At 44.2% G+C, this 15,553-nt stretch overlaps 1 protein-coding gene across 1 annotated transcript in view; it reads right to left on the bottom strand.

The window, feature by feature from the left end:
- Nucleotides 1–1,613: 1,613 nt before the first annotated feature.
- SHQ1 (SHQ1, H/ACA ribonucleoprotein assembly factor) overlaps nucleotides 1,614–15,553 on the bottom strand; it is a 62,963-nt gene continuing 49,023 nt past the window's right edge. Inside the window, exon 12 of the mRNA XM_082209738.1 lies at nucleotides 1,614–2,819. Within this exon, the coding sequence (XP_082065864.1) occupies nucleotides 2,156–2,819 (664 nt within the window). The 3' untranslated portion in view covers nucleotides 1,614–2,155. The remainder of the gene's footprint in view (nucleotides 2,820–15,553) is intronic.

Below are 15,553 nucleotides of genomic sequence, written 5' to 3'. Positions count from 1 at the left end.
AGATGACTGAACTCAAAACACATCTGCAATAGATTATTGTAGCCACCGTTTTGGAAACAGTTGGGCCTTTTCCCTTGTTGGCTTTGGCTGGCGAAAGCACCACAGCCAACCTTCCTTTTTCATTTGGCAGGTATAAAGATGGTTGAACAGAACAGGGGCTATAGCAGGGCAGGAACAGAAATCTGCAAGATTAGAATGCCGGCAACAAAAATATCAGGAACACGGACTTCCCAATGGTGGGGGGAGGAGGCAAATGTGAGGCAGTGACTTCTAGCTGCTGGTGGGGTGTAGCGAGGCATTTCCTCTTTCTTAACGACGTCAGAAGGTTGAAACACATGCTACAAGCATCCTGTGCCACTGAAAGCTGCATCCCCACACAGAGGTTCCTCCCTTTCCTCTCACAACATTTAGAAACACTTGGCTGTGTTGTAACATCACCACAGTCTTCTCCCACTCCACATGGCTGCCACCAACAGGGATGGAGGAATGCGTGCAATGACGTCACAGCACAGCGTTATGTGCTGGTCATTGTTGCGGGGGAACACACCTGACAGTGGGTGCCATTTTCAGAGGCAACCTTATGTCATGCATCACCCAGTTGTATCACCTAGGCTAAATTGAAGGGTATCATTGCACACTAGTTCTTGCATTCCATGTATTCCCAACACTTAAAGGGGAAGCGGGATTTTATCTCCGCTTACTGAAATTTCCTGAGCATTAGGTGGGCAGGGCAGAGAAAAGAAAAGGTGGAGAGGTCGGGCTCCAACTCTACCAGAACAAAGTTAGAATGGAATAACCTACACAGGAGGCAAGACAATGCTTTGGACAGACTTAAAGAGATTGCTTTCGCAAACACAGAAGCTGTCAGTTCTCAGAGAGAAACAGAGCTGTAGAGGAACAGAACAGGCAGGCTCCCTTCCCCAGCTGGCAGCCACAAAATAGAAGTGCAAGTGTGAAGAATGGGACACTATAAACTTCTGCAATATAGGTTTCTTTGGAGCGCTGCAATGTTGGGATGTATGTATCATATACACAGACACATACTTCTTTTCAAATCTGCACAACAATTCAAGCATGTGAAAATGTACTGGCATAGTCTGGAGAATTTATTCTGCCTCTGCCCACCACAGTGGCAACATATTGTCAAAGAAAGGATTCAGCGGAATTCAGGATGCCGAATTCAAGAGATGTGCATACAGTTTGGACAGGGATGCAGAAGACACATACAGCTCTGCCTACAGTTAGCTAATGAAGCTTAGCTACCCAAGAGCAAAGCAAGAGGATAAGTTGGTAGTTCAGGCAAAAGTCTAAAAGGCAGAAAAATGCAATATATACTCAGTTCCATCATTGAATGGTGGTGCATCTTTTGGTGAGCCACTGTTAAAGAGTTACAGCTAAAAAGAATGTTTTGTTCCTTTTGGACCAGCACCAACCACTAAACCCACCTTTCCTCCATCCCAATCACGTATTAGCAGCGCAGCTGGAGTACAGATAACCTGAAATCAGTTGTTCATACTTAAAAGGTTAAATATATTCTGACCATATACATGTTCAAAAAAGAAAGAAAAAACACCATACACAGCCATGTATCACAGATTTTTTAAAAAAGAAAAAAATGAGAGCAATCCTATGTACTCTTACCTGGCAATAAGTCCCAATAAGTTGTGAGAAAGTACAGGATCAGGCAGCAGTGGCATTGACGATATCGCACATGCAACTACTACGGAAGCACATCTTATTAGATGCGAGTGCCTGTGATGACCAAGCCTACTGCTAGTTGCTGTACAATGGACACTTCAAAATGGTTAAATTGAAATAAGGAGGACAATAATATCCCGAGTGGAAAATTTAGGAGCTAGGAAACCATGATAATGAAATACAACATTTAAATATAGATTTGAACTATAAGCAATCTGCAGAATACAAATCAGCAAGCTTCATTGATGTTTGATCATACCTTTTGTAATACTACTAACCTTGAATGATGCCACTTCAAAACTAACTCCTGAGAATAGGCAGTCTTGTTTTATTTGCATGCATCACTGGTATTTGACAGAGGAATATTTGCTGAAGTGGCCTTTGGCTGTTAAAATGAACCACAACAGCTAGCGCTGCAAAAACCCACAACCCCCTAGCCCACCCCGTCCACATTTCCTTAAGAAGCTTCATTTGTGCTGCCAAGAAGCAGAAGAGCGCTGGGCTTTGGAGTCACCTCTAAGAAATGTCTCTTTCCATTACGATCCGGCGAAAGTCCTTGAGGCTGAGCCGTGCAGCTTGTTCCTGTCTCTTCTGAAGTGCTGCTGCTGCCGCCACTTACAGAAGGCGAACCTTCAGGCTGCTCCGTAAGCCTAATTGCCGCCTGCATTTGCTTCCCTAATTCCTCTATCAGTTTCCCGGGAACAGATGTAGATTGCAAAGGAGCCTTTGATTTTTCATTACTAGCATCTAACGTCAAAGTGCCTATGTCTCGCCTTAATCCATTACAGTCAATAAGCAGGGCTGTCCTCTCCTCTTGGAGTGTGCTTTGTAAAGGATTTATTTCCCCATCTTCGCTGGCTGAGGACTCTTGTTCATCTGAATCGGAGTCTCCTGTCTCATATGATGAAGTGCTGCTTGAGTCTTCAGAGTCACTCGCAGCAGCTCCTTCGGAGGGAGGCAGCTGCGGCTTGGAGACGTCTGTGCCAGCAGCTTTTAACTCCTTTTCTTCCTCTTGCACGAGAAGGGCCGCTGCTTCCAGCTCGTCAAGCTCAAAACCTAATTTGGCCTTGCTCAGCTCTGCTTTCTGCACGCATTCGGCAAGGGCTGCCAACTTCTTTGACCTTTAAAAGGAGGAGAGAGAGAGAGAGAGAGCGCACATACATTTTGGTTACACTCTGTGTGGCTGACAGATACAAAGATTATCAAAACCAACAAACCTCAGTGATGACAAAACTGTAACTGGGGTTGCCCAAATTCCCAGAACATGCAGAAACTCACAACGCATTCCATTTAACTCTTTCCAGACCCTCAGCACCACATTATGAAAGAACACTTCTATCTGAAGATTTGATTAGCTGATATCCCTCAAGTCATTGGGACAACATGAAGCTGTACATCTCTCTAGCCTAGAGCATTCACAACACTTTAGCAAAATGCAAAAGTTATGTCAGAAGATGGAACAGAAGGAAATAGCTTAAAGAGAAGATCACTTCCTTCTGATGAGTTCCTACCACTATTAAAACTGGTTTTGAGCCTGATATCAGACTGGGGTTGGGTGGGAACTATTAATCTGCAAGTGTGTATGTTGCCAGTGACTTGGGCTTGGAAACAAATATCTGTGGGCTCTATTTTTAATTGGATAGGAAAATGTGTCCCACACCTTCTTGTGCTTGTATTATCTAGACGAAAAATATGTCAACCTGGTCTCTTTTTACCACCACCGCCTATGATAGGATAAGGCAACCCGGTCAATTTCTGTGGTAAACGTCATGCAAATAAATCGCAATAAGCAATAATTTGTACAGCCTGGTAAATGGTTTTGTTCCCCTCGGTTAGGAGATTGCAAAAGGGGGAGTCTGAAAGGTGAATTCTCACTGCTCCAATAGGCTGCATTTGACACAGCAAATTTCAAAGGTTGCAACGGAATCTCAACTATACGCTCCGAGACACCATAACGTAACAGATGTTGGTGTTTATGTAAGTTGTTGTTAATGAATCAAACAGTAACTCAAGAAATGGTAATAAATATTACAAGAATACTTTCATTGCAATAGCGCTACTGAACTGTCCGAGGCCACTAATATAGGAAGTCTCCAAAGCCACTAATAAGAGTTAATGCTGTTAAATTAAGAATTAGGAGCTGCCTGCCCACCTCTATGGACACAGTGATTAGCATCCTTTTCAGTGCGCAGAACAATGGCATGAAACAAGTGCATGTTTGTGTGGGATGAGCTGTGCGTGTAAGAAAACAGGACAATGTGTCAGAACACTTTAACCCTGCGCCACAAATGGAGGACGCTTTGTTTCATTTGCCTTTTTTTAAAAAGAAAAAAGAATGATGGGGATTAATTTAAACAAATTAATGGCTTCAATAAGCATTTAATGACGGCACAGTATCTAATCTGTAACACTTGAATTAAGGGAACCTTACTGCTACACTTGCATGTGTTATTTCCTTTTAACAGAGAAGGGTGCTCTCTATGCTGGCTGAGTGCTTTTCAATACTTTTACAGAGGTCAAACGGAGCAAAACGGAGCTGCAATTTTGGCCTTCGCAGAATGCAACTATCCGCTTTCCGCAGAACCGGAGCTGTGCTCATTTAGTTACAGTCTTCCCCATCTCACAGCAGAGCACCTCTCCAGGGTCTCAGACACTAGTTTGTCTCTGCTTTGCTACCTGAGATTCTGTAACTCAAAGCACCAGGAGCTGAACCTAGGACCTTTTGGATGTGCTCTGCTGCTGAGTTACAACCTTGCCTTTAATAGCCTTATAATTGGGGTTGAACTAAAACATTCTCCCAGAACCTTAAAAAAAAAGGAAAGAAAGATGTTGCTTTGCTTCTTGGAATGGAAGCAATTTGGGAAAGGGTTAGAGCATTTTTTTTAAGGCAACTGCTTGTCCCCATCTTTACCACACACTTTAAAATACAATTCCGATAGGGGATTTTTTTTTTTTTTTAAGGCATGCACTGTGTGTTATACTGAGTAATTATCCCCCCTGGGAACTAGAATATAAAGATCTTTAAAATCATTCAGCTGAGAGAACAAGCACTTTAACTTTCGCCTCACAGGAGTTGTGTATTACATTATCAGCTGCTCGCTCTGGTGTCATTGTGTCATGCCTCGCAGGTTAGCAGGGTTTGGCAGAGGAAATGAAACCCAGTCAGTTACGGCAGGATTTATAGCAGACCTGCTGTTGCAGGAAGTGGTGAAAAGTTGATTGATAGCCTGAGACAAAGCTCTACTGCAAAAAAAAAACAAAACAAAAAAAACCAAACAGGATGCACGGCTGCTATTTATACCTGGCTTCCCTTTCTTCCTCTCTCCCTCCTTGATCCATATTTCATACAACTCTGCTGCTTTGTTGTTCTCTTCATTGTGTAAAAAGAAAAGAGGGGGAGCCTTCTAGGAAAGGATATATTTTTGGCATTCTAGCAAAGCGGCAGACTTCCCCATTTATAATTCCCAGGAGAGGTGACGTCTCCTAATTATTGTCCCATAGCAAAGTTATTTTAAAAAATCAAAACCCTCACAGCAGAAATATCCAGATGCCTTTGCCAACCTGCTGCCCTCCAGATGTTGTGGACTGCAACTCCCATTAACATCTTGAAGACACTTGGCTGGTGAGGGCCGTCCTCAAAGCCGCAAGGAGTACAACCCAAATCCTTTAAATCACAGACACTTTGGCATATTTGGGCAAAGCACCTGCTTTTGGAGACAGTTGGAACCACATGTGCATGAGGCTGGTCAATAATCCGTCTTCCTCAAAGCAGGAGGCATTCAGGCAAAATGATAGCTCAGTCGGTAGAGGAGCAGATTCTTAAACCTCAAGGTCACGAGTTCGAGTTGCACATTGGGCAAAAGATTCCTTCACTGCAGGGGGTTGGACTAGATGACCCTTGTGGTCCCTTCCAACTCTACAGCTCTATGATTCTACGACCTTTTAGCACTGTGGTTTAAAGTAGCTGTGTTTTAGAAGCCGTACGCCTTCTTTCTTGACAATTTGGAGAGATGGTGCCATCTGTTCATATGTTATGGGTGGCAAAGTCTGCATCTAGCATGTCAAGCCACTTCTATTGGTTCACCAGCCCTCAAAAAAATCAGGCAGCTCATCCCTGCTTTTCCTGGCAAAGGCACCTCTTTCCCCTCTGGCAGGGCATCCTGCAAGAAAGTCTTGGTGCTCAGATGGGCAGGGTATAAAATAAGAATAAAAATAATTATTAAACAGGGACAGAGCCTTCCTGTTGCCCGAGCACTAAGGCCTTCTTCCAATGGTGTCATGCCAGAGGGAGAAGATGTACCTTTGCAAGGTTAATTGGACAGCTTTCCTCTCCATCCCAGTCCTGGGCTTGGAGGAGAGGTCCCTCCGCTGATCAGCAACAGAATGGAGAGGCTGTCTGAATGTGTGTGTGTGTGTTACTATTCTTTATTGGCTTTCCTAACCACCCTTCACCATAAGGTCCCAGAACAGGTTGTTGTTGTTGCTTAGTCGTTTAGTCGTGTCCGACTCTTTGTGACCCCATGGACCAGAGCACGCCAGGCACTCCTGTCTTCCACTGCCTCCCGCAGTTTGGTCAAAGTCATGCTGATAGCTTCGAGAACACTGTCCAACCATCTCATCCTCTGTCGTCCCCTTCTCCTTGTGCCCTCCATCTTTCCCAACATCAGGATCTTTTCCAGGGAGTCTTCTCTTCTCATGAGGTGGCCAAAGTATTGGAGCCTCAGCTTCAGGATCTGTCCTTCCAGTGAGCACTCAGGGCTAATTTCCTTAAGAATGGAGAGGTTTGATCTTCTTTCAGTCCATGGGACTCTCAAGAGTCTCCTCCAGCACCATAATTCAAAAGCATCAATTCTTTGGCGACCAGCCTTCTTTATGGTCCAGCTCTCACTTCCATACATCACTACTGGGAAAACCATAGTTTTAACTATACTGACCTTTGTTGGCAAGGCGATGTCTCTGCTTTTTAGGATGCTGTCTAAGTTTGTCATTGCTTTTCTCCCAGGGCAGGTTACAACGATATAAAAATACAGACCCTGTATCAGTTAAAACAATGTATAATCAGAAGAATAGGGTGGATCCTTAAATATCTCTCTCAGGTGTCAAAGGACAGGGCAATGAGGTATGATGAAAGCTATACAATGAAGATGCTAGACACACCTATGAGGATGAAATTCCACAGCTTCGGGGCTTCATCAGAGGGTGCCCTCTCGAGGGACACCATGTCCCAAAGCTCTGAGGGTGATGGAACTACCAAGAGGGATCTCTTTGCTGATCTTAACACCTGAGAGGGACTGTAGGGAAGGAGATAGTCTTCCAGATATTTGGGGCCTAAGCTGTTTAGGGCTTTAGGGGGACATAGGACCTTCAAATCAGGCCTGGAAGCAGACTGTCAACCACTGTAGCCATTTTAAAACAGGGATTGCATGAGTTATAAAATGAACCCTGGCCAGTACCCCTGCTGCACTTTGGACCAGTTAAAGTTTCTGAGTCATAGTTAAGGGCAGGTTCCATGAAGAGCATGTTAAAATACAGTGGTACCTTGGGTTACATACACTTCAGGTTACATATGCTTCAGGTTACAGACTCCGCTAACCCAAAAATAGTGCTTCAGGTTAAGAACTTTGCTTCAGGATGAGAACAGAAATTGTGCTCCGGCGGCAGTGTGGCAGCAGCAGGAGGCCCCATTAGCTAAAGTGGTGCTTCAGGTTAAGAACAGTTTCAGGTTAAGAACGGACCTCCGGAACGAATTAAGTACTTAACCCGAGGTACCACTGTAGTCCAGTCTGGAACTTACTGGAGCATGGAATGCAAAGGCCAAGTATATCTCTAGCAACCAAGGCCACACCTGTGCCTCCATTGACAATGTTGGAGCCACACGATGAAAGCGCACTCTCTGTGCATGGCTTGTTTGTGTGGAGAGTATGCATGTGCATGCTCTGGCCATGCTACCACTGGCATGCAGTTTTCAAAAGATTGACCAATCCTCAATGTGGCCCTCAGGCCTAAATGGGTGGCCATGCCTGCTGCAGGGGCAATAAACCTTGTGGCACGTTCCCATTTACCACCACTTAATTCTTCAGCCCACTCTCTGACCCAAGCAATGCAAACCTTGGAACATCTTGCCATGGTCCAGCACTATGGGAATGAATCCTGCATCTGCACACTCTGCTAATCCACTTAATTATTTTGTGACCCCCACATTGGCAAATTAGCGTTTGTGCTTCGCCTGCAAACTAGGAGTGACTAATTAAGCTGAGCACACAAGGAATGGTGGCAGCCTGCTTGCACAGAGCTTGTCGTCCGGGAGCACCAAACCACCGCTTGGCGTTATGTGTTAATCCACCCACTGTGTCCAAGACAAGAAACCTTCTGTTCAAATAGGAGCTTAGGCGTAAATCTAAGGGGAAGAAATTCAATCTGTATGCACCAGAAACACCGAATGCACCACTGACAGAGTAGCTCTCAGATGATGCAACTTGGGCATCGAAGTGGGAGAGGGTGCAAACTCTGGCGTGCGCAAAGAAACCACAGAGCAACACCCACACATTTCAAAGGCAAGCAGTCGTGTTATCAGAATGAATATTACATGTGTTTGGCTACCAGCCAGATCGGCAAGCTTCAGAACTCCAAAGTGTTAGAGCAGTTCACAGCCCTGGCTTCCAGCCAGGCACACAAATTACTCACTCAGAAAGGGATGCTGGCATTTATTTTCAAAGATATGGAAGTCATTCCTTGTCTCCCAACTGGGCTGAAGGAGATAGTTGCGAGGCCGTATTTGAAGTAGAGATGCATCACGCAGCCTACGCAAAAAAAAAAAAAGCCAGCGCTTCTCATCGCGCAAGAATCCCCTACAAGGATCCCTTTCCCTGCAAGCGAAACTTCTGCCGTTTAAAAAAGAATAAAAGCGCAACTACAGAGCCAAGTGGCTGGAGTAAACATTCTGACAAAGGCAGTTAGACATTGTCAAGAACTGTTCTTTAGGCTGCAGTCCCTGGAAAGAAGAATCCTTGTCAGAACAAGCTTCTTGACGTTCTGGGAGTTTCTTGATGTCAGGCATGCTTTCCAGCAAATGCGTTCCCCAGGCAAGCAGTTGCCAAAGAAAAAGTTTCCCTGTTCCGGTTTCATGGTACCTGTTTTTCTAAAGCTTCAGTGAAAACAGTCACCCACAGTGACAGCCAGAGCGTTCGTCCCCTTACAGGCAAATCTTCAGCTCTAATTGTACCACTGCTGCTTTTCTCTTCTCAAACCCACACCAAACTTTTAACTTCTTGCTTAAGAGGGTTTATATCCTGCTCCCACTGGCACCTGCACTCTCAGTTTCGGCTTCACCCCCCCCCCACCCCCGGTCTACTAGTTAGCTGCTCCCTCTGGAGAGATCTTCCCTCTGCCGTATCTCTTCCCACAATCCTCCTCTGTGTCCCCCCCAATCCCTTTTGAATAAGATTAGAAATTTTCTCAAGATAAGCAGTTCTGCCTCTCTCTCTCTCTCTCTCTCTCTCTCTCTCCCCCCCCCCCCGTGATTTAATTGCTCTCTCCACAGAGAAGTACCAACAACCAAACTCCCTTTGAGAATCAAACACTTACAGCTTGGAAATGCTTTAACTCTGTTCACCAATTAACAGAATATTGCTATATTCTGGGGTGGGGGGGTGGGGGAAGGCTTTAGGACAGGCATCCCCAACCTGCGGCCCTACAAATGTTTTGGCCTACAACTCCCATGATCCCTAGCCAACAGGACCAGTGGTCTGGGATGATGGGAATTGTAGTCCAAAACATCTGGAGGGCCAAAGGTTGGAGATACTTGCTTTAGGACAACAAGCTCTTATGTTGGCATCCATTAAGATGCTGTAAATTCACAGAAAGGGGTGGTTGTAGCTGGGGGTGGGGTGGAAGAGACACACTGATATTTTACAAAGAGTAGGTGGTAATAAAGAAACTTAAGTCTTGTTCTAATATCTCCTGTGTCAGAAGATGTCATGACCTTGATTCCTGGTCTTCAAGGGATGAGGATTCCCAAAAACACCCCCACCCCCATGAGCCATTTGTGTCTGTGCCGTGGTCTGAGGATACAGCACTGCCATCCTTAGAACTGGAGGACTGCATCATAGGATAATCATCATCACAGGAGACCCAGTGAGACCAGAGTCTCCCTTATACCGTTAGTGAGTGAAGGAGCTAGATGAGGTCCTTTAACTGAAAGGGCACCTTCCTGGGGGACTGGGGCTTACAGTAGGGATGATGCTGCAGCAGCAACGGCTATATAGAGCTCAGTCTGTTTGGTACATGCTGAAGCAAGATCAGATTTCTGCTCTCCCATAGCACAACCTGGACCCTACCCTGCCTTCAGCCCAAGCCAGCATCGTATACCCAGCCAAAGCCTGACCTTGACAGATATCAAAGCTCCCCTCCAACAGAAAACACTTAAGTCTCCCATAAACATGTTCCACTTCCTCTGGATCTAATACTTACATGTGCAAAATATAGTTCAAAAAAGTTTGTTGCGCACTGCTAACTTTCCCTGCTTAGTATCTCACCCAACAGCTGGAAAACCAAGTTACGAATCATCTTAGCAAAGGGGCAAATCTATCTTGATCTATCATGAAAGGGAGACCTCCAGAGGGGGTTCCAGTGGAAGTTCGTGTTATTGGTAACATACAGTTCTGCCTCTTGAAATTGCTGGCTTTTTGAGAGAATGGGCTAGTCCAACTGGGTGGGGAATTACTAACTTCAGTACCGCTGCAAAAATCAGGTCTTCCCAGGACACAGAAGTGTTGAATAGCTATCACCTAGTGGCTAATATCACCTTCATGGTCTCATACAGGAAGTGTGTGGGGGGTGTATTCCCCAGCTCTGCTAACCAAGGACAATTTTAACTAGAAATTCCCAGAATGGAACCTTGGACTTTCTATATGCAAAGTACATGCTCTGTCATTCAGCCACAGTCACTCCAAGGCTCTGCCAAAGCTGGCAGAGATCAGTTTCACAGGAATCGCCAATCTAGCCTTTTTGTGTTGTTATTGCACACCCGCCCCCGCCCCAGCCTATTTCCTTTAAGTAAACTGACTGCGTAGCATGATGAACCAAGTGTCAGGAATATACTTGCCAACTTAGAAGGAAAGCTTATTAGCCCTTGCGATCTTTGCCAAAGGAGCCAAGCACAGTGGAAGCGACTTCCCAAGAGAGACATGGGGGGGGGGGGAACGACCACAGCTTGATAACCATTACGCACAGAAGAAAAAAGGCGAGAAGATGGGAAGTGAGAACGTGACCCTAGGCAGTTTAGCTAAGATACATATATACATATATATAAGATACCTATAAAGCAAAACATAGGTAAACGTGCCCTGAAGTTTCAAAGCTCTTTTGATAAGCATTTAATTTAGGAAGATTAAAGTCACTCATTTTAATTCTCCCGTGTGATTAATTGAGCCTTGCGATTACATTAAGGTGTGCTCGTACAGTAAGTACATTTGTAGTAATGATAGCTTATTATTATGCCAAGAGTGATCCTACATAAACAAGCATAATAAGGCTTTTTCAAAGTGTTGTGCATGGTAATTATCAGTTGTCGTAGTGCCAACTGCTTAAGGAAAATGTTTAATTGCAAGCTAAATTGATCGTATGCATGTTTTTATTTAACACACAGCTTCGGGGAACAGACAAAGCAAGGGAGGCAGCATCTCAGAAGTTGCCCACACACCTGGAGTGACAACTGATAGGGAAGGCTACATTCCTTTGCTGGCGGGTCTGCTTTCTTTCTGTTGTTTCTGCTAAATTTTGTCCAAGAAGTTCTTAATCCTCCATGATTTGCATAGTCTTTGAACATCAGGTGGCAAAACAATTTAGTGCCTCTTCTTATTTTATACAATCCCAGCACAGCTCATCTAAAGAGGCAGGGCAGATTTCGATCTAACATTTTTTCACTGTACAGTGGTGTTTGGGAAGGATGCCTATGAAGAAGTGCAAGTGCAAATAATAATGTCACAATGCAGATATATGCACAGGTAATATTTTCCATTTGCTACCATTCCAAAGCTGGGGGGGGGGGAGGAGGGCATGAAAAAGTATCATGTTTGAATCTGCCTATACAGAAAGATAACTTTGTATTATATCCTGGTTCATTGCCTCGATTTCTGTAGGAGTTGTGTTTTTTTTAATTATTATTTTTTAAGTGTAGCTCAACAAGCATGGTTTAAGACATGGTTTAAGAGTCAGCAAGGTTTATCTTGCCTGGGCTGGATCAGTCCCGAGGAGATCCCTCTGTCGGCCAGATCACATGCGTGCGTGAGCGTGCCTGTCCACGATTTTTGGTGTCTGCCCGTGGAAGCGAGTCCCCACACAGCGCTGCGCCGGTTTAGCACAGCATGCAAGCAGGCCACTCGGTTTGGGGGCGGCTCGGGGGCCAGTCAAACAACCTCTGTGGGCCGCTTCCAGCCCATGGGCCTTAGGTTGCTGACCCCTGGTATAAGAGCTTTCTATCATCTAGGTTTATTGCATAGTAAAAACATAACTCCTTTTTTATTTTTTATAATGCATATTAAGGAATTCTCAGCATCCTTTTGAGTATGAGCATCCTAGCTGATGGTTAAAACTTGCACATACAGATCAGAGACACATCCTTGTATTCAACGATGGGTTGTGCAAATCCTACTAAAGTGAAATTTCCTTACAAAACTAATCACAGGAAGGCAACATCATGGCAACCCAGCGTGGTGTAGTGGTTAAGAGCAGTGGACTCGTAATCTGGTGAACCGGGTTTGATTCACCGCTCCTCCACCTGCAGCTGCTGGGTGATCTTGGGCCAGTCACACTTCTCTGAAGTCTCTCAGCCTCACTTACCTCACAGAGTGTTTGTTGTGGAGGAGGAAGGGAAAGGAGAATGGTAGCCGCTTTGAGACTCCTTAAAGGGAGTGAAAGGTGGAATATCAAGTCCAAACTCCTCTTCTTCTACTACTTAGAAAGGTTTCTTATGCACATATATCATGTCTAATCTGTAGTGTGTGTGTGTGTGTGTGTGTGTGTGTGTGTGTAGGCAACTTCTGCTGATATCATGCACTGATGTAACTGCACACAACAATACATATTGTAAGATCCAAGTAACATGCCACTGAAAGACAACTATTAAATTCATTTTCCACTGCAGTTAAACATCTTGGCAGGATTCACCTACAGAGCAAAAGATGCCTATTACTGTACCCTGCTGAATTGGAGGTATGGCTGAGGCCAAGATCCTAAACAATCTAACTCACCTTCCAACTAAATTGGCTTCCAAGATCACTTGCAAAATGGATATAACTTAATCCAAGGGCATCTAGTCTCCATGCTGAAGCTGGAAGATACCCTTTGGAGATTCACTGTACTGGGGCTTTGTAGGTGGAGGAGAGAACGGGGAGAGATTTTGCTGTCTTTAGCAGAATGTGCATCATCTCTGTGAATAAAAAAGGCCTTAGTTCTTCTCAAAATGTCCAAAAAGCACACAAGCTCTTCAAAACTCTCAGGCTATCATACGATTAAGCAGAGAACAAACACTACAGTGGTACCTTGGGTTACATACGCTTCAGGTTACATACGCTTCAGGTTACAGACTCTGCTAACCCAGAAATAGTGCTTCAGGTTAAGAACTTTGCTTCAGGATGCGAACAGAAATCATGTTCCAGCGGAGCGGCGGCAGCAGGAAGCCCCCATTAGCTAAAGTGGTGCTTCAGGTTAAGAACAGTTTCAGGTTAAGTATGGACCTCTGGAATGAATTAAGTACTTAACCCAGGGTACCACTGTATTCCCTTTCAATGTATACCAGGGGCTAGCGTGCACTCACATACAAAACGACACCACACTGTGGTCATCTGTACAGCACACTGGTTTTACAAGGAAGTGTTATTTAATTTCTATGTACCCTGCAGGTGACCAGCCAAGGAGTTCCTGCATTAGCAAGAGAGGGAAGGTTGGCATGCTGAACTGTAGGGTGTGCCTGATCACTTTGCTTCTCCATTAACTACTCTGCCAAAAAAGACTTAACAGCTTTTAGCAGAACAAAGGGTTGGAAAGTGACCCATCAGAATCGCAGAGCGGGATGCTTAAAATTCAGCATAATTGCTTCACCTACAAAGAGAAAGCTGGCTAGACAGATTATTTCGCACACACAGTGAAGGATGTCAGAAGAATAAATCTACCTGGAATCTGGCCTGCTTACCACCTGGGTGCAAAGATCATGCTTGCTCAATATTTCTGGATGTCCCTGCAAGTCCTCTGCCTTCACGGGTTTTAATGCTGTTGCATCAGCATCTTGCTGCCCTCTCACAATTTAAACCAGCCTTCCTCAACCTCGTCCTGAACTTTTTGGACCACAACTCCCATCAAACACCTTATTACAGAGGCACCCCTTTCTCTTTCAAAACTGAGAGTTGCCATTGTTAAAGGCTTCCCTGGTGTTTTCGTAAGCTTCTGCGAAGATATTTAGGATGGTTTGGAGGTCATCCTCTCAGTGTCCACACACTACGTTGTCATCAGCATACTGAAGCTCTATGACTGAAGTTACGGTAACCTTACTCTTTGCTTTCAGCCTGCTCAGATTGAAGAGCTCTCCATCTGTTCGATATATGATTTCTACCCCAGTGGGGAGTTTCCCTTCGACAAAGTGTAGGATACTGGCAATGAAAATAATGAATAGAATTGGGGCAATAACACAACCCTGTTTAACACCTGATCCCACTGTAAATGGTTCACTTTGAGAGCCACTGTTATCTGCAATTGTTGCTGTCATATAGAAAATTGGCAAATCCACACCGTGATCAACTCCCACCTGTGGAAGGACGTGTGGATCCAGAATTGGCCTCCACCATTACTTACGGACTCATTGTTAAAACCGTATTTATGGAAGACAATCTTACTTGGCTCCAAGTGATTGCCAAGGATAGTGTTTTTAGATCTTAAGGAAGGGGAAATCTCTCTTGTTGGAACAAGTAAAGAGCTACCAATGATAAAAAATAATAATATTAAAGCTCATTTTTACATCCAGACAGAGCCAAGATGTTCATTTCTGCACTAAAATTCTAAAACATTTAAGTGGTGAGGGAGTTAAGACCACACACCTTGGAAATAAAAATTTCTATATAATTTAGGGGCAGTAATTGCAGACAGATGACAAGGACCGACATCAATTTAACTACAGAAGGTGCAGAACTAAAATACATGAAAAGCTCAATTATGCTTCAATAAAATATAGACGATACCACAGATGGAGTGTTGAAGCAGCCCCACTCATCCAGGAGCAGCCAGGGTCAACAACATAACAGATAATGAAACAGAAAATTCAGCCACTTTTTAAAGGGAAGACCTCCATAAATGAACCAACAGAACCATTTTATGAGCAGCACTTGAAAGACAAAAACGCTTTACAATTGAGTATTTAACTGCGTTCCAACAAAAACACACACACAAAGAGAGAGAGAGAGAGAGAGAATATATCTCAGGCTTCAAAACTCCCTATGTTACTGAAGCATTTCTTCTCAAAAGGTAAAAGCCTTGAAAGGTGTGCCTGGAGAGACAGATCTTCAGTGACTGCATTTTTAACATAGATGTCTTAGCAGATATGCTGTATTTCAATGTGCTTCCTCACAGCTTCAAGGTTATTTCTAATTAACATCTGAGGTTGCCATTAACAAGCTTCAAAAATAATAGATGTAAATTTAATCATACATGTATGTGCCATTTCTCTGCATGCATGCACATGTATGTGTGAGTGTGCTCTGCTATATTTATTAGGAACTGAAAGTACGCTCAGTGTAGAAGACTTAAGACACAAACAAAATCGATGCATTCTTCTGTCCACAGCTGTCAACCTTCCCTTTTTTTGCAG

Source organism: Podarcis vaucheri, assembly GCF_965113315.1.
Source record: "Podarcis vaucheri genome assembly, chromosome: 2".
NCBI lineage: Eukaryota > Metazoa > Chordata > Lepidosauria > Squamata > Lacertidae > Podarcis > Podarcis vaucheri.
Note: the sequence above shows the minus strand (reverse complement) of the source record. Positions and strands in the feature narration are given on the sequence as shown.